The 19,516-nt window shown below is 39.7% G+C and overlaps 1 protein-coding gene across 3 annotated transcripts in view; it reads right to left on the bottom strand.

Annotated features, from left to right (window-relative positions):
* Positions 1 to 19,516, bottom strand: part of fbxw8 (F-box and WD repeat domain containing 8) — a 25,261-nt gene extending 5,745 nt beyond the window's left edge. For 2 of the 3 annotated variants that reach the window (XM_088936152.1, XM_088936153.1), the window contains exons 1-9: positions 16,491 to 19,516; positions 16,229 to 16,333; positions 15,908 to 16,072; positions 15,082 to 15,170; positions 11,746 to 11,903; positions 7,929 to 8,125; positions 7,294 to 7,503; positions 3,434 to 3,561; positions 420 to 593 (exon numbers count right to left, since the gene is read on the bottom strand). In XM_088936152.1, coding sequence (XP_088792278.1) covers positions 420 to 593; positions 3,434 to 3,561; positions 7,294 to 7,503; positions 7,929 to 8,125; positions 11,746 to 11,903; positions 15,082 to 15,170; positions 15,908 to 16,072; positions 16,229 to 16,333; positions 16,491 to 17,144 — 1,880 coding nt within the window. In that variant the 5' untranslated portion in view covers positions 17,145 to 19,516. The remainder of the gene's footprint in view (positions 1 to 419; positions 594 to 3,433; positions 3,562 to 7,293; positions 7,504 to 7,928; positions 8,126 to 11,745; positions 11,904 to 15,081; positions 15,171 to 15,907; positions 16,073 to 16,228; positions 16,334 to 16,490) is intronic. The other variant, XM_088936154.1, reaches the window with a different exon arrangement.

The following is a 19,516-nucleotide window of genomic DNA, read 5'->3' as shown; positions in this document are numbered from 1 at the left end:
CAGCACAGCCCCCATTGAGGAGAGGCAGCAGCGGATCTGCCCCAGCAACCCCATCACACAACAGATCAGGTGAAAAAGTAAAAATTTACTTCACCAGCAGCCTTACTCTTATTAAATACAATGGGATACCAATGGCCATTACAAAAGATGGCACCTCCTTCAGCAGTGTCCTCTGTTACTGGGATACTGGTTTACAAATGTGACTTCCAGTGGTAACCTGTTTTTCTGTGGAGTTCTACCATCCTCCATCCTATCAACCATCACCTTGCTTAACTTTTCAGATCTGATGGCTATGATGTGGAAATGCAGTTGTATAAAAAGCTAACAACTGGTTCCTTATATATGGATGTTCTTAATCAACCTTACTACTTCACATTGTAGTGAGATGCATTGATTTTGCAATTCAAAAACAGTCTTACCTGTTGTGCATCTCCCAGAGTTTTGCTCCCATTCTCATTTCCCACACGCAGACCAGCCCCTCTTCTCCCCCACTCACAATCTTCCAATCATCTGTCTGCACAGCCGACACGCCCAGATGATGGGCGTACAAAGAGGTCACAGAGCTCCCAGTACGGAGGTCAAACACCCTCACCCTAAAGCCACAAAACAAGAGCAGATGAGTGGAATGAAAAAGGCACAGTCCAAAAAAAATAAGAATCCTTTTCCCAGCTGGTCACTGAGGAGCAGAACATGTTTTTCTTCGTATTTTATTTTTTAGGTGTTTTGTTTGAGCGGCTGCCAAAAACTATTTCCCTTTCTTTCCTGTCAATTAGCCTCTCCAGTAGGTTGATAAATGAAGTGAAGTCCTGGTTGTCACACCAGTTCTGATCACTTCCTTCCATTCGGAAAGCGAATTACACGTGAAATACACAAGGAATGTTCAACGTAAGTTAAAAGCCTGGAACGAGGAAAGTAGAATCAATGCATTTCAACACTACAGAAAAAGAACCTGAGTTTTGGGTCACTGTCTTTAATCTGCAAACTCCAATTCCAAACTATTATGACAAAGTAATTCTGTGCTCACAAAATGTAGTAAATGCATAAACAACAGCTCAACACACAATTTTCAGTTTAAGAAAAGAAAACGAAACATTATAGAAGAGCAAAGAAAAAGATTCATTACATACAGACCTTTGTTACAGTGGCTGTATGAAATATTAAGAGCTTTAAGAACACACATCTGCCTGGTTTCATTTTTCTAATAAAGGTCTAATTAACTGAGTGTGCTGTATTTTCAGTACCTTTGAACTCTTTGGGCTAATAAAGAACACGCCAGCAGTTTCAATAAAGTAGCACTCCATTTATTAAGACAATGTCCACTATCTTTAATACAAGTGTAGATAAACTAGCCACAGGAGCTCAACCGTTTCCTTCCATCTGTTCTTGTAATTTTTATTATGAACACATTTAGCCAGAGGGTGACTCCATGAAAAGATTGTCCAAAGTAAGCTCAGAAAACGTGGAATACTCAATTTTCCTTTAAATAAAAAAAAACAGAGAAGGAAACTGAATGTGAATTCTAACCAGACTGTGATTACCTAAAGAACGTCAAGGGATACACAGCTGTTGTGTGAAGAACAACTATTTTTAAAAGACAAAATGCTTCTCAAGGAGGTATTTAACTGTTCTTGGCATGGTCATCCAGCCATAATTTTGGAAAACACACAACCCTGTTTAGGCAGGCATTAAATAGTCCACTTTTGATTCTCCAAAATAATTATCCTTTACAACATGAAGCAGACAGGCTTTTGTGATATTACTGTTTCCCTACTTAATTGGTTCTAGATATTACAGTGGCAAAGTTACCCATACAGGTTGAATAACCACTCTAGAAAAAGAATTTCATCCTAAATGAAGATGTTTCTTTCTGAAAGACACTGTTCTTGAAATTATATGAAAGGGTAAATAATTAGTACCATTAACTGTAGGTGTAATACACAATGGTGTCTTTCAAAGGTAATTTAAGACTTCACAAACATAATTTCACAGATCTTTAACGCTCTTTATGAAACTTAATGAAATATTTGTGAACAAATACTGTATTATCAAAAAAATCCAACGACGCAGGTGGTGTGTTCATGATAAATTAATTCACAAACAGTTAAAGAATGCTTTGTGATCTTTATTAAACAGAACTTTTGCAAATTTCCATCTCACTTTCCCATTTATGTCATGGATAATAACTAATGCTTTGACAGCTTTGACCAATTTTTAATTTCTTTCAAAGAAATTAAGACTGAGAAAGCAAAAGCAAATGAAAGCATCACACCCAAACCCGAATTACAAGGAAGAACCTTCCATGCTGCTTTACAATGCAGAAAAACTCTTTTGTCTTGGAAGTACATTCAGAGGCTGAGCACCCAAACCATCATTATCCTCTTTAGCACCCAGCATGTATTCTTGTTTATTCAGATGTTTCCTTGGCAAAGCCAACCAGACTCCCAACTGCACAGCCTTATCAGGGGAGTCGCTCCTTAATTTGCTCTCTGGAAACTCCAAAAAAAAATTGGGGAAAAAGAAATGCATTAGGCCTTGGCCTTTGGCCACACTAATGCAAGGCCAGAACTGTTCCTTCCATTTCCCTGTTCTTTTTTTGGCCGTAGAGCTATATAAAGTGGCCAAATGGCCCGGCCAACTCTGCACACACAAACTATCTAATCAGTGAAATGGACTTTGGTTTGAGTTTTATATTTTGACACTCGGGGTTTGGTAAGGTGGGGGTCCATTAAAATTGGGCCGGCGCTGTCCACAGACACATGGCCTCCTGCTTTGGCCGCCTCTTTAAGATCTGATAGATTCAGGAAATCACGGCAGGAGTTTAATTTCCAGGGCATGCCAAGCAACTTCCTGCCAAACACTGTTCTGCAGCCAGCCACTACTGCAGATGAGTTTTCCTTTCTTTTTTTCCCATGCTGCAGATGTTAGGGGCGTGAGCTGTTCAATGATGGGAACGCTGGGCAGCGGTACAGAAGATTTTGGGTTCCAGTGTTCCTTTGTGCTCTCGCACATGCCTACAGGTATTGAAAAAGAACAGCAAACAACCATCCACAAAGCACTTTAAAGTATCTGAATAAGACGAATGGGACTCTGAAATTGAATGTGGCGACACACTTCTTCATTTGCATTCCTCTCTTTTATTGTTGTCAGTCATTGAGGGTTTGCCAAAAAAAAAGCCGGAGACACAGAAGACTAAACCCTGCTTTTTGATGCTGCAAAATCAATTTTGGATACTAAAAGAACACAATTAGAGACGTATATTGAGAAATAAAAAGAACTGCTTCCCAAAAATGAATCCTTTTAAGGTGTTTCATTGGTCAATTAAAATTTTTCTACATCATTTTGCTGAAAAGTGACTGAAGCCAAGTCTCCTTCTTTCTTATGTGAGTTTCTATAATCATATAAGGCCTTCAGAAGAGGGAAGCAAAGTCTGTACCTCCTGTCCTTGTTCCCAGAGACCAGTAGATGTGGCGGGCTGTCTCTCAGATTGACGCAAGTGAAATCTCCAGCTGAGTTCCCCATCGCCAGCTCTGTCTTGCCTGTCTGTAAGCTATACACCTGGATCTGAGGAGAAAACATGAAAAACCAACCCTCAGCACTAACTTGTTCAAGCTCATAGTGCAACCTCAAAGAAGCTCCCATATTATGGGGAGGTAAATTTCCCTTATGTTTGGGAATTGAAGAGAATGCAAAAGGCCCTCCACCACAACAGCCACTGAGTTTCCACCCTGAAAAAGGGCAGGTATGTTCCTTTGTCTCTTCCCCACTAACATTTTTTGTAGTGTTGTGCACTCCACATTGTGCGTTCACCACAACCATCTCTGATTGATCAAACAGCACAAGAGAGACTTATACTAAGGCTCTCAAATTCATCAAAGCGTGCAGAGCTGTAATCTGAGATATTATCAGACACCCAAAGAGGCTCGGATTCCAAGGTCTCTAAACGACTGAATAATTTACGCCATTACAAGTCCCTGAAGATTCCCTTCAGAGATGTACTGAGTTAAAAGCCTACAGAGAATTGCTAAAACATTCTCCACCTGAGCTCGCTAGCCTCTGAAAACATTTTGCACTCCCACCTCACCGCTCCCCCCCGTTCACCTTTTTATTGCCCATCAGGTGGGGCTGCTTTATTAATAAATTTAAGTTACTGTGTTCATTCGTGTTGTGCCAGCATGGAGAGGCTGTGTTTATATAAGGGGACACAGTGGGTGTTTACTGCAGACTAGCAGGAGGGAAAGCTACTGTGGAAAAAATATTTAGCTACACAACAATAAATTATAAAAATATTGTAGTTTGCTACATTATTATGGTATGACTTAAAGTATTCTCCACAAGCCCATCCTAAAAAGGACACGTTCTCCTTTAGCTAATAATTAATTGAATGAAGAGTAGATGGGTATTGCACATGAGAGGACATTTTTGGTTACTGCTTCATCCCTCTACTATAGCATTAGTTCCTAAAGTAAATCTCCAAACTGATAAGAAATATTCGGACTTGTTTCCATTCAGATAGGAAGGCATTCTGAGAGGAATGTATGAAGTTTGGCATGCAACAGCAGTGATGTGACAAACAGCAAAAGCTGCTGTTCTTTAAATTTACCTGGGATGAAGCACAATGAAACAATGAGACTAGAGACAGGTAGATGCACAAAAAATAATGAATAATTCAAAAGCCAATAAAAAACTGCTTACATTTCATATGATGTAAGTTTTGACACTATGCCAGATGTTTTATCTGTCATATTTGGGCCAGACAGGCTTAATTGTGTGATGCCTCAAAGCAAGCCAAGTATCTGACAGGAGTTTTAAATGACTGCCTAACAGGGTCTTGGTCACAAAATAAGAGCAAAATTTTTATTCTAGTGAATCACCAAATGTTGAGCAGGATGAACTGAAGCACAAATTCTACAGGAACAGGACTTTTCATTTTAAGTGGTTTAATCTGATTTAAACCATTTCAACTTGGAATAACATTTTTAACGAACATGTCTGAGAAGATTTGTTTATTTTATGAGAATAACGAAAAGATACATTTCTCCTCACCCTATCTAACGTAATGTCCAGATTCATATCATCCTTTTGTCTTTCCCTTTGGGTGACTCAGGACATTGCATTTCTTCTTTTGTTGTCAAAAATGTTTTGTTTGCAAACTGCCTCAGGCAGTTCAGCAACAGATGCCATCTTGTTATTGTAGTGAGTTAAATAAGGAAGAAAAAGAACCAGATAAACCAAGCAATATCAATCCTTTTGGCTCCATATCTCATATCTATAAACGATATGGGTTTTTATAGTGCCTTTAGGGAATTGTGCCAAAGGCATTTCCTTGGAGGTAAAAAGGCAACAGCTTTAGAAATTGTTACTCTGATACTCCATTGCTGCAGACAGACAAGCCTGTGGAGATGCCAGCAAGTTCTTCAATTAGTGCTTTCAAAATGGTACTACCCACAGACCAGATGTATGGCCCTAGAGGTATTCCCGTAAGAAACGAACAGTAATTAAGACCAGGGGAGTCTGCTGGCCATTCCAGATAAACAACATAATGACTGCAGCTCAGAGATTCAGCATAAGGTAATGCTGCTCTGTCCCTCACGTCCCTGAGCCACCCATCCCTTCTGTGGGGATGTATGATGAGCCAACACTCACATACCCCATTTACAGCCTCAGATATGGCTCAAAGCAGCTTCTCCGAGAAGTGGCACTGTAAAATAAATTGGCCACATACTTTAGTTAACTAAATAAACAGTCACTGGGCACTTCTGAGGACATATTTCAACTTAAAGTTATCACAACAGAAGCCTTTTTCAAGTCATGTTAAAACTGAGAGAAAATAAATGCCATTTTTATCCAAAGGCAGTGTTAAGTCATAAACACGTCAATCACACACACACACACACCTACACCTACAGAAAATATCTTTTTAAATTGATTATAGATAAGTTACGGTACCTCTCCAGCTTTACATATGCCTTGAACATTATTTTACATGTACTAAAATAATATCATAGTGCATTAAAGGCATTCAAAGGCTACAAAGCTAACAAATTATCAAGTGGTCCATTTGTAGCTGCAATACTACCAGATGCTTTAATATTAATATGTTATCTGTGCAGCACAAAAATCAAGTTTGAAGCCACAGACAATTTCATTACAATACTTATATTTCCTTTGCACATTTTAATTAGATGTCTCATCTACACATCAATCACTGTAAAACATTACACATCACACAATCTTAATTTTATCACCTTTTATCCCCCTAACAGTACAAAATTGCTCGCTGAAATGAAACAGCTTCCACAAAAGCTTTTTGGCTGATTATTACTAGTTCTGACTTTTGTACATGCATAAATTAGTCAAAAGCAAAAGGTGCGAGTCATAACAAATTAAAGAAAAAAATCATTGTAGTTCTGCTGAAATATTATTATAAACTGTGCTACTTAAAAGAAGTTTAGTTAAATTTACTATTTTAACTCAGACAAAAATATAAAAACAAGTTGAAATATGTAAATTACAAATCTGATCCATTTCAATCTTAGCTTTGACAAAAAAACTTATTTCACCAACTTTTTTTGCAAGTCATTTGAATTGTGGTGCAATTACAGTACAACCACCAGTAATGAGAAAATGAGTAATTGATGTGATGTCACTGTGTGAACACTGCCAAGGCATTGTCTAATACCGAGAGCAGCCATCTGGAGCTCTTGTGCTCTCTCTGTCTGATTAGGAGCTTTGCGTGTGTCCAATTTAAAAAGCAAATTCTAACAGCATACACAGACGAAAGTGAAAATGGATGGTCTTGCTGCAGGGCTCTGACTGTGAAAAGGGGTTTCATTTTCTATTACTACCCCAAAATTCATTTACAAAACACTGTATTCCGAAAAAAGAAGCATCTTTTCCTGCGAGCACACAAGAGCATAGCTTCAGACAGGTTTTATGTTTCTTGGATGCCAGATCACCTGGGTACCCGAGATCTGATTAGGTAAGTAAAGGCCAGGTCTATCCACAACCCTTATTTCATATTCATTTAAAATGTAACACTGGCATTGTTGACTACAAAAAGATTTAATGACAAAAAAGACAAGGTAACAGGATTTTAACGCATGGTGTGAAGAGAGAGGAATATATACCTGACCTTGCAGATTTACAGAATGTGCAGTGGGTATGGTGGAGAACTTGATCCCAGAGCTAAAACTCTTGTGGTTATTTTTACCTGATCTCACTGGGAGTCTCAGCCCAGTGGAGCTTTGTGCAGGACGCCCTGAGGATTTCTCCTTGTTCTCTTTTTAGACTTACCTTGTTGCCATCGTTCATGGCCCACCCACCACTCTTAATCCCCAGGGCTGCCTGCGAGGACGACACATCCATGCAGGTCACAGGATGGCCGTAGACAGAGTGGAGAACACTGGGATCCTGCTCTGCTCTCAGCAGGTACACTGTTTCAGCAGCAGACGCCACAGCCAGAGGCACTTCCTCTGTATCGGGGGCGAGCCGGAGAAACTCCACCTGTCAGAAGAGAAAAGCCCTACGGGTCTTAGTTATAAATTCTGAGAAAAGCTTGATTTTTTTCAGGTAAAATTTGTGGGCGTCAAAATATTTCACTCAACTTTAGAAATAAAATGAGGGCAGACTTCTGATTAACTTAAATACACGCTAAGCCACCAAACCATTTCAGTCTGTGTAACATGCTTATTGTGTAGTCAACATGTGAATGAATTCATCAGCTATGAATCAGAGGTAATCAAATCCAGGACTCAACTTCCTCAACAGCTTGGCTTTTGCATGAGAATGGTGAGAGGTAGCCGTTTGGCCCATTTAGTTCATTTCATTAGGATCCCGTTTGTTAAAGATTAAGTTGGATAAAAATGTATTACAGTAATTCCTCACAGGACGCTCGTCGTTTTGACACTCATCCTTATGAATTCACTCACTGGCTTCTGAAGCTCAGTCTGGTAAAGCATCTTCCAGTAGCCCTTATCAACTGGACAGTCCAGTCGCACTTGTGAACCGCAGGCTGAAGCCACAGTAGCACCGTCCGAGCCCAAGGCCAGGCCCTGCACCTTCTGGAGGTGCTGGAAGTGGTGTATGGGCTCTTGACCTGTTTCAGTACTCCACACATCCACAGCCCCTGAGGAAACAAGAGCTCTGACTCAGCCTTTTTCTAAAGTGAGAATGAACAGGATGTCCAAGTAACAACATATACCCTCACTCAGTTTTTACTACAAGACATCACAAGGAAGTAATACATTCAAAAACGGATTAAGCCATTATCAAAAGTCATTTTAACATGAATACAGCAACAGATCAGGGACTTCACCTTAAAAATAATAATAAAGGTCTGTGTGGTTTTTCATAGTTTCACAGTTTTCATAGTTATTTTAATAATCTACACTGATAGCCTGAAGTATAAAATGTTGATCTACCAAGTTTAGGATTTTATTCTTTACATGGTGTACCTTGACCTTGAGATACTATACTACTACATTTTAAATGTTCACCAGAACGAAAGATAAATAAAGTAAAAAAGCCGTACATCACCCCTAATGTGATGAGACAGTACTACTTAAAGCGGTATACCATCCAATAACAAGTAAACAAAGCTTAACAAGTATGATGAGCTGCATGAATTATTTAAAAGAAAGATATGTGAAAAAAGACATGATAATTGAGGAAAATGCTGTCTGGGAGCAGACCAAGAGAGAAAGCAGTTACAAACTACAGGCTATAGCTAAGTTTACAGCTTACCTATCAATATTTAATGAGCTCTCCCACTGCGGAAGAATTGTTGACATAAATTGCCCCTCTTTGCTTTATGTCCCCAAAGGGGAACAAATAATTCTCTCCAGCAACATTGATCAATAGGCTGTGCATTATAACTGCACCTCACTAGACATTCATAGGTCCCCAACAAGAGACCATGCTTTAAAACCAATTCTCAACACTTAGCCCCCAGACACCGAAATGTTGGTATAGGAAAGTCAGATCTGTAATCATGCAAAAGAAAAGAAGGTGTTTGAAGCTAGCTAAAACAAGATCAGAGGCCAGGATATTGCACAGCAGGAGTTTCAGAGTTTGGGAGACGTCGCTTGTCCATTCTCACACAGTGCTCGCTGTACAGAGATCTCTTCTTCTTTGTGTTCATTAGAGATCCGGATTGGGAAACGTTACAAAACATTTGTTGGGTATATAAAAAGGTAATTCTACAATCTGTTGGTAACATAAACAGTTGAGTTGTTTAAACACAGCAGATAAAGTGATCTGCCCACATGGTAGAGCATTGCGCAAGTAACACAAAGATATGAAATCAACCAGCGCCTGTTTTCCTGGCCAGAATGATTAGTAACAAGAGAAGCTGATGACAAGAACAGGCTATTCAGACCATTACTGCCTCCAATAGACAGAGCGGATCTGTCACAGCATTAAACCTTCGGTTAAAGGGTTCCTGTGTGTGGTGATGTGTTCCATGCATTGCAAGCTCTGTGTAAAATTGGCTATTTACTGATCTTGGTACAATGTTGCCTTTCAACCAATCTCAGTTAATCAATGGTCAATGCTGAACCTAGTTTGAAATAACTGTTGTGATCTACCTTATTGACTTCCTTTAAAATTTTGAAGATTCCTAAACTGAAATATTCCATGTCCCCAATGTAGATCATATTTGCTGAAAAAAAAAAACACATTTTAAATAGTCTCTGGATTCAACTTGTTACAATATAAACTACTTGTCTGTTAGAAAATAAACTACTCAAGGGGAAATTTCCCAAATTTCCTATGAAATTATGAGTTATTAGTATTTTTGAGTATTCATATTAGTCATATGAGTATTTTTTTATTCCATATGCATGTTAAGATGCCTGGCCAATATTTACCTACCTCACAACATTTTACTGTACATACCCTCTCTATATATTGATATTATAATGGCAATCTTCCGGGCTCATGGATACTCTCCAGTTTTTGATGTGACTGAGAAAAAATGTATGTTAGAGATGTGTAAATGATATGTAATGTGTCTTTAAGAACTCTGGTTTCTTAATCTAATATAATCTGGACCTGGTCATTTATTTAGGTTTTTTTAAATATTTGTCTAACATTTGAGCTTCTGCTGTCTTAGTTTCCTAGGTTTATTTGTATACGATCTTCAGTAGCAAGACCCCTTTTGGGATATCATATTACAGCTTACCGAGTTCTAGCGTTAGACGCACACACTTCGGGGTTCAGTATCTTTGTCTAGTTGTGCTATAGTCTGCCTTTTGTTTCATTACATGATTTAGCTACATCTGTGCCCTCCATTAATTCACTTACATGTGTTATACTGACAATATTCATTTCATCCCTCCTGATTTAACTGTTTTACTCCTTGTTATACAATTTTTGGTCAGCCATAAATGCTCAGATCCCTGGATTCCTTAAGTACTACTCCACTCAAATCTCCTGCTCAAGAAAACCCCTGAAGTACAAAAGATTCTTACTTATTATAAGATTTTTAAAAGATCTATATGTGTTTGTAATTATACATATATGTATAAATGCGTTTTCAAACAATTAGAAAAAAAATCTTTCTACTGCAGTTATCATAGCTTAATCCCCCTTAATTTGTCTCAACATGACCATAAAAAACACTAAAGTACGAGAAAAAAACATTAGTGCAGCCAATTCTGCTTGGCTTACAAACATTCTGTCTGCCCTCCCATATGGGTGACTACTTCAATGTGCCAGTGCATTTCTTTGAGAATTAGAGATTAGTGGTTATGCAGATGTCCTTAAGTGCAATTTAATTTCCATCATAATGAATGCTGAAGAAAAAATAAAAGAAACAACTGCCCAATTGGGAAGCTGACAACTGGAAAGAGAAGATGCCAAAAGCAGTTAATAGCAATTACGCTAATTACTCAAAAGGTACATTATTGTTCCACAGAGATATATGCCAAACAGATTTAGATTAGTTAAATCTTACTACAGTAAGAAGATGAGTGACATAATTGCACTCCAAACCTAGATGCTTTGCAGGTTTAAATTGCAAGAAACTGTTTCTTTAATTACACACAACTTTAGCATCCACATCACCCTAATTGTGAAAGTGGTCATGTCAACAGGAAGTCACACAACATCTGCTTTCATTCAGGAAATGAAGAGTGGTGATAAGGTCTCCATGCATGTCTCCCACTTTTGCAGAGAGAGATATAAATCTGATGTGTCACACACAACATTTGATACTATTAAAGCATCTTAAAGGAGGGAAGAGGAACCAGAAGGTTAGCAAACATTAACACAGCCCGTCACTAACCAGGGCAAATCTAGAACAAGATTTTCTTTAGGAAACCACAGGAATATACAGGTATTAGTTAAATAACCATTCTCAAAATTGTTTTCCTGTTTTTGTTTTGTTGCAGATTTTTTTCTAGCAATTATTACAGCCTCATAATTTCTATTTTTTGTTCCTTAGTTACTGACCTGAAGAATGCATTACCACTTGAGTCAGACAGCAGTCTACTGCAAATGCAGATATATAAATGACAGTCAACAAAAAGCAGAAAAAAAATTATCATATGGACTAGAAAGGCCCATAAGCACAGAAAGAAAACTCCACAGCTAAAAAATGTTTTTCTTTCTACTTTTCAGCACTGAATTGACCTCAGCTTGTTTCAAAGAAAATAAAGCAAAGGTAGCTGTCGGCATGCATGTAATATGCAAGGATTCAGTGAGAGATGAGCAGGTCACATTTCTACCTACAGCCCCTAATCTTACCATCCTCATAGGCTGCAACTGCCACAGTTCTGTTTATTTGGACATGGCTTATGTGTGGCCTTAATGCTGTTTCCATGGCAACATGACTGGGCCGCAGGTAGGAGGCGCCAGAGTCCCAGTGCAGAGTATCCCACAGTCTGACATCACCTGACGTGTACCTGAAAAACAGTTAGACTAAAAGGTACTCAAATGATCATAATTGGGCAAATCTCAACAAAAGGGTTACATTTATTAAATTTAATCCCATCAGACATTTATTCTGCTAACTCGCGTTACCACATTTTTTCCACCTCAAACTGAAAATTCAACAGCCGCATTTTCTGGTTTGGGGGAGTCACGGAAAGGGCTGAATTCAAAGTGCCTTTTGGACCACCTACATCCTCAAACTGAACACAAGGAGTCCAGGAACAGCAGGATTCTTGGTTTTCGACAGGAGACAGAACATACAGAACTGTAACCCCCAAGCGTTTCTTACGACCTCTTACTAGGAATAATTAAAAAACAAGGCCACATCGTGGATAAAAAAAAAAAATCCTCACTTTTTTTTCTTCCTCCAGCCTTCAGCTAAACCTCACGGGGAAAAAAGGAAGAGATTTTTCACACTGTAACTGAAGCAAGCCACAAAACAAAGAAAAAGAAAACTGGAGGTGAAAATGAAACGAGGTGACTTACTATGTGCGCGCATGTGTGAGTGTTTGCATGTAAAAGCTTTTACTAGGCCCAGCTAGCAGCTGAGGCCCGCACAGTGGGCCTGTAACGAGCCACCTCCATGCCAGATGCTTACGGCTCGGAAGGACGCCTCCTGGACGGCACTCAAAATCAGCCCTGGGCTGCTGGAGTGAGAAGGAAACAGGAGCTGCCAGCTGATCCCTTTTGTTGACTTCTCCCGGCGCAACGTTTGCAGCCTTTTGTAACCACACGTGTTGCTGCTGTGGTTGCCTTTGCCCCCCCACCCCCCCGTGTGCCTTCGGACCGAAGAAAGGGACGGACGAAAGAGAAGCAGGGAGCCCCGAGCGACCTCTCAAAACACAAAGAGTAACTACACACACCGAGGTAAACACATACTGCTATACTACCAATCCAGTCCAGGACTTTGATTCCACCCTGGCATTAATTGAATTAACCTGTCAACAGCACTAAGGATTGAAATACGTGCCATTTCAATTCTGACACTTTGTTTTAGCACGCAGAGATCAGCTTGGGTCCTACTGTTATGTTCAGGCAGCTCTTAAAGTCACGGTGGTAGTCGCTGTGTTTAAGATGACTGGTTTTATTTTACAGAAGTTGTTTCTCTGGAGGCTACGAATGGCATTAGACAGTCAGATGCATACACAACAATCCTTCCACCTGAGAAGAGAATCCTTCTGAAGTAAGGATGCCTCCCAGAATTTATTAACATTATCCCACTGCCCCATGAGATGATATGCAAATGGTGATTGTCGGATCCATCACAAACCCCTTTAACGCCAAAGAGGTTAAACAAGATTGCATCGTTTCCCAGCCCTGTTCTTAATATTTCTTACCAAAATGCTACTTCTGATCACTGACACACTTCCATTCGCAGTGGGGCCAAACTACTCAATGTATGGCCTGCCTGGGACCACTTATTCCTCTCTGACATATGTAACCAAGCAGTGACAACATCTGTCCATCCTGGATTATGCTCACCAGTTAACTTCAGACCCACAGACATGACAATTGCGGAAGACATTCATCCTCAACTGAAGAAGAAAGAATAAGAGGTTTTGTGTAATATGAAAGCCCGGACCAAAATATAGGTGCTTGTTTATTACCAATATGACTGGTTCCTTAAACACGATTCCAAAAGATGTGATCGTTTTAAAACATAAACAGACAAAGGCAGCATCAAATCCCACTGCAGTTGTGGAAGACATTTTTTTAAATAATCCATGACAGCTAAAACCAATGTTTCCATCCTGGACAACTTGGTACATAAGGTACGTAGGACAAACATGGTAATTCTCATAATAATAAATTACTATGTGTGGCCTGATGCCTCATATAACTAATAATGCTCAAGATGGTCTCTAGAGGACAGCTGCTTGATAAAGTGGTTACAAGGCTTGTTCAGGAAGTCCTCAGACCTACATCCATTTGGGGGAGCTGAGGGGTTACCTCACTTTCAATCAATAAGGCGAAGCAACATAAACACCATGCTTAGGTTTTTCCAGCAATCTGTATAATTGTTTCCATTTATCTTATTTTAAAGTACAAATGGTCACCTTGTGCACTACAACACTTAACTGCTTTGCTCCAGTGCTCAAGGGGACGTCAGTTAAATATTTAATACACTGACTAGCAATATCTAAGAAGTACCTGGAGCCAATATGTACAGATTTTAGATGACATAATACTCCTTTAAATATGAGCAAAGTTTTAAAATTTCACCTCAGTGACTGAGAAACTAACTGGTAGGAATAACCTTTTGCAAGTCCTAAGCCGACATTATAGATTTAAGGGAAATAAAAGTATTCAGAGGTTAACTACTCAACCAAAATGCTATTACACAAATGTCTTTTAGAGTAGGTCAAAAAAGATAAATGTTTTTACATGCCACATAACATTCTTTACAAAGCGGGACTTCCAGGTTACACTTCATGTTGTGTTGGTTTTCAGGTCTGCTGTGATCAAGATGGATGTGAGTTCTCTTTTTAACCAGTGATGTTATTACATGCCTACCCAATTTAAAACTGCTACATGCTTTTATGGCTGGACTCAAAGCAATGACCCCTGTACCAACATGGAGAGAATGGGCTCTTTTCACCAGTCCACCAAAACCCTACAATGTTCATTTTGCACACTGTATTGATGCACCTGTGACAACCAATGTTGATAAAAGATATTTCAATAAAACAGTTACAAGATCAATAAATGGGATCAGCTCCATTAATGACACCAGAGTTAACAGCTACAAAAGCAAATACCAGACCATACCAATATGTTCAGTGTGGCTCCACTTCTTACATGGTACGTTCCGCCTAATAGTTATTCCTGGAGCCAAACCATCCCCACCCACAGAGCTGAAATTGACACACTACAAGATGTGCTGAGTGGAGAAGAGGTAGGTACTTCAGTAACATTATCGTGAAACACAGGAGTCTAAATTCACCAGCGGTCACTCTTTAACTGGGAGATGAGAGAGTTCTGGCAGACTAATCTCAGCCCTATCCCCTGCTATGCTAATGTGTCATGTTCACTCAAGCCTCCACTCAAACTGCTTGCCTATTCATACCCTTAGTAATCTTGATTATATTTACTCATGCACTACAGTTTTTAAGGAGAGGCTGTGTTTGAGGAAACCGCTGAATCGCTTACCCAGCTATTACCAAACCGTCACAGGAGCTGACGTCACACAGCACTTTGCCAAGTTCGTACTGCAGATGGGTGACGGATCCAACACGGTTCTGCGGGAGAAAAGACCACGTAAAGTGAAGGATGCTACATTTAACAAAGACAACAAGACACAGTTAAGGTGGATTCTTAATATTCCCAAGCCAAAACTGAGCTCAATCTTCAAGGCAGGCAGAAACCAGCTCTTTGTTGTACTAATGCTCGCTATTGTGATATTTTAGCAGGGAGAGCAATAAAGGTACTTCAAAGAGAACATGTACATAAAGCCAATAAATAAGCCACAATGGAACAAGTAATAGGTTTATTCCATGCTGAAAAGAGAAGAAAGAAAACACAATGTTTCGTTTCACACCTCTCCTCACCTCTCTCGACCTCACACCACCTGATTGGTCACTCTGTCTCTCCCCTGCTCGCGCCTCCTCCTCTCTCCTGGCTTGTGTTTCCACGGCCGTAACGTTGTGTTCTCTTTCTTCTTTTTTTCAGCATGGAATAAACCTATTACTTGTTCCTTTACATTATCTTTGCTGACTGCCCTATCCTTCTTACACCCGAAGAAGGCTCCACAGCCGAAACGTTGTGTTTTCTTTATACTCTTTTCAGCATGGAATAAACCTATTACTTGTTCCTTTAGAGCCTACGCATGCTGACGCAGCTACCCACCTGAACTACTAATAAGCTACAAAGTCCAGTATAAACCGGATTTGTATGGTCTGCTTAAAGTCCCTTAAACACCACACTTTAATTTTACCAATCAGCGTTGCAATATACATGTTGTACCTATGATTCTTACCTTCCAATTGTACCTCAGAGTGTGCTCCACATTTCTGCAGTATCGCAAAGTGCCCTTCCAGCAGGGGGAGTCAGAAACACTCGCCCCAGTGAGGTAGCCTTCCTTCATGCACAGTCTGTACCACAGAACTTCATCTTCAGCCAGAGCTTTCCACGGCTTGCTCACCTATGACCAGAAGAACCAACAAGCAGGCTCCAATAACACCAGGAGTACATGACGGACATTGCCTGGGACAGATCTCAAACAGTGCTAGTGAACCATCTACGTACATACTCTGCTGCTTTACATGCCCCACTTCAGATTTTCTGGAATCGGGTTTACCTGTGCACACCGTCCAAGTTCTGTCCTGTTGAGGTACTGGAATATCTTCAGTGCCAATTCATATGGAAGTTCCACATCAAAAAATGGAATTTCATTTAATTCATTCTGTGGATGAAAAAAAAATACACACAAGAAAGGACTCGTGAGAAAGGGCGAAGCCTCTTCCGAATGAGAGAAAAATAAGAAACGTTTTTTTAAAAAAATATTAATACAATTAGTAGTTGTAAATATTTTAATCACTACTATCACAAATAATAATTACCAAGTCCTGTATTAACTGATCCAATAACGTTTCCTTCTTGTGCACCTTCTGCGGAGGCTGCTGTTGAACATGTCTTTTTGCCGTGCCCTTTGCATGAGCCCTTTTTCTCCGTGAAGTCTCCGCTTGAATTCTGTCCAACAAGGGGCTAGCCCTTCCATCCAGCAAGCCCTCCGCAATTGAAACGTAACCGGGCTGATCCTTAATGCTCGACGGCTGGGCGCTTGGCTGACGGTCTTCGCTCCTGCTGACATCAGCCCGCATCGAACAGGACTGCGATGCAGACGGTGGGTACTCCACATATGATTTAGTTGTATCGGAGTTTCCTTGTGCTAGGAAAGAATAAGACCCAGCGTCATTCGCCGACTTCCCAGCTTTTTCGCTGAGAAAATGTGAGCAACTTGATGTTTCATGCCCACGAGCATCACCAATGGAGTCAGATGGTCCCTCTTGCTCTGCTTTACTTTTCACTCGGGCACTTTCGGTGTGTCCGCAGTCTTTAAAATTAGGAGTTAAAGTCGTTTCAGAAAGTGCCTGTAGTGGGTAATGGCACGTCTCCAATTTACTCACGCCAGCTCCTTGTCTAATGGTCGTGTTGTTTTTCTCCAACTCCTCCTTCCATCGTTGTCTAAACTCTTGCAGCTCAGCATCTCCCATTTCAGCTTAATAAGCACACAAAAAACACAGATCTTCCATACTTACAATGAAAGAAAAAAACGTTCTCAGACCCCGTTTGCTTCTTTGCATCTATACGTGACAGTCCTACAACAAAAACAGCCCGACTGGAACTCCTAGTCTTGAAATAACAGCACATGGGTTCCACACTGAAGAGGTCATAGGAAGGTTGAGTACTTGAACACATCCAAAGCCTTATAGTATACTCCACAGATAAGATATACAAAGCGAATAAGAAAATAAATACGTGTGTATACCTTTTCAGAATAAAATTTTAAAAAAATATTTTAAACGGACTTTTTTCATCTTAGTGCAGAATGACTTACCCTTTAAACTATTTAATTGCATAAAAATAAAAATGTGAACGTTAGTTAATCATTGAAGGGGCTCTTAAAGGGGAGAAATTGCCAATTTATGTTTGATAATTTGTTTTAAAAAATATCACAATAACCTTTTGCCATAATCATTGAGAAAGGCTAATATTTCCTTACCTCTTAAACAGGGGAAGTGTCCAGAACAGTGTGCCTCTTACAGACCAATTACAGTTTTAAATGTGGACCTCAAGCTTCTGCCAAAATAAATAGCTACAGACCCTGAGGGGCTGCTGTCTTTGATAATTAATGAAGATTAGACTGGCTTCATTAAAGGCCACAACTCGACTAACAATGTCTGAAGGCTTAATGTTTTTCAGGTATTTCAGAAGCAAGCAATACATAGCCAGGAAGATATTTGACTGTGTTGAATGGTCTTACCTTTTCTATACTCTATGCAAATGTAAGCACTATGAGAAGGAATAGTTTATTATTATATTACTATAAATTTGGTTTGAATGACAGCTTTCTTCAGTTGACAAAGGTCCTATACAACAGTCAACTCAATCAGTCCAATCAAGATGAACTCTACAATAGCTTGGCCTCTTCAGAATTTGAATGAGGCTCAACCATATTTGTCACACCAAGATGTTAGTCAGATGAGATTTAGTCAGATGTGTAAGGTTAACTTCATTCCCCTCTTTGACAGAATTAGGCAGGACCTTGAAGAGTGGAACACACTCCCATATCCTGGCTGAGCCATTCTGAAAATAAATTGTCCTACTCAAGTGTTTCCTGTTATATCTCACAAAATATTGAAAAACATAAATAGCTGCTTCAGCTCTTTTTTATGGTGTAAGTGGAGACCCTGACTTAAAATGGCAGTGTTGTGCCTACAAAGTATCAAGGGAGGCCTAGATCTCCCAGACTTAAAAAAAACTGTTAAGTGCATGTGTTCAGTCCACAGTACAGCTTGGTGCGCAATGATCCCTCCTCATTTTGTAAACCTCACAATCCAAATGTCTTGCTCCTTAAGAATTTAAAATCTGTCAGAGATTGTTGTGAAAACCCAATACCAATCAATACAGCCAAGGCATAGAGAGTTGTTTGGCATGTTGAGGGGAGTAAATACAGGGCTAGCTTCTGTATTTAATGACTTCTGACCAGGCATTACGGATTCTGTTTTTACTCTATGGGTGTGAAGAGGGATTGTTAATCTTAGTGATTTGTTTGATGGTTCAACACTGATGTCCTAAAATCAGGTTATAGAGACGTACAACAACCCTAGACAAGATTTTTTCCACTACTTGCAGATAAGTACAAAAACCTCACTGCTCACAATTTCCTTTTCTTATCTGTTGAGAGAGTTTTTTTCTCACAAGACGTTACAGCTCTATTAGTGTTTTTTATGCTATACTGAAGGACTACACTAATACCAGTACTCAGGGCCTGTGGAGAACCTGGGAGAGTGAGTTGAATGTAGGAATAACAGAGGGCCTGTGGAGAAAGGTCTTAAACGGGACAAAAACGTTTCAGCTTCAGGTAATACACAGTATACATATATCTTCAAGTCATCAAAGCAAATTCAGGTTTCTCTCCACTGTGTCATGAGTGAGATAAAGACATAGGCAGTCTCACTCACTGTCTATGGTCCCATTTGAGGGACAGTGCCTCCCTTACTTCGCTGGCCTTCCAAGTAACCTAATGAATAATATTCCTAATAAAAGGCTTTACAATATGCTAACATTCTGTGCAAGGAAAAATGTCCTTTTTACTACTATGGCAAGTTGGCATAGGATTATACTGGAGTATGTCCCTTCAGATCACATTATTTGTCTATTCCACTTTAAACGACATGACTTTGTAGCAAGTGGGAACCTTTCAGCCATACTGATGAGAGGATTCACGTGATGTGATAAGCTCGCCTTTATTTACCATGTGTGTCTGTCTCCTGAGTTCATGCATACGGTATCTGTAAAAGACATCCATGTATTTCTGGGTACATCTCTTGTTATGAAGGAAGAAAAGTTAATAAACATAATA

This window comes from Atractosteus spatula, chromosome 17 (genome assembly GCF_055471065.1).
Source record: "Atractosteus spatula isolate fAtrSpa1 chromosome 17, fAtrSpa1.hap1, whole genome shotgun sequence".
Taxonomy (NCBI): domain Eukaryota; kingdom Metazoa; phylum Chordata; class Actinopteri; order Semionotiformes; family Lepisosteidae; genus Atractosteus; species Atractosteus spatula.
This window is presented reverse-complemented; position numbering and strand designations above follow the sequence as displayed.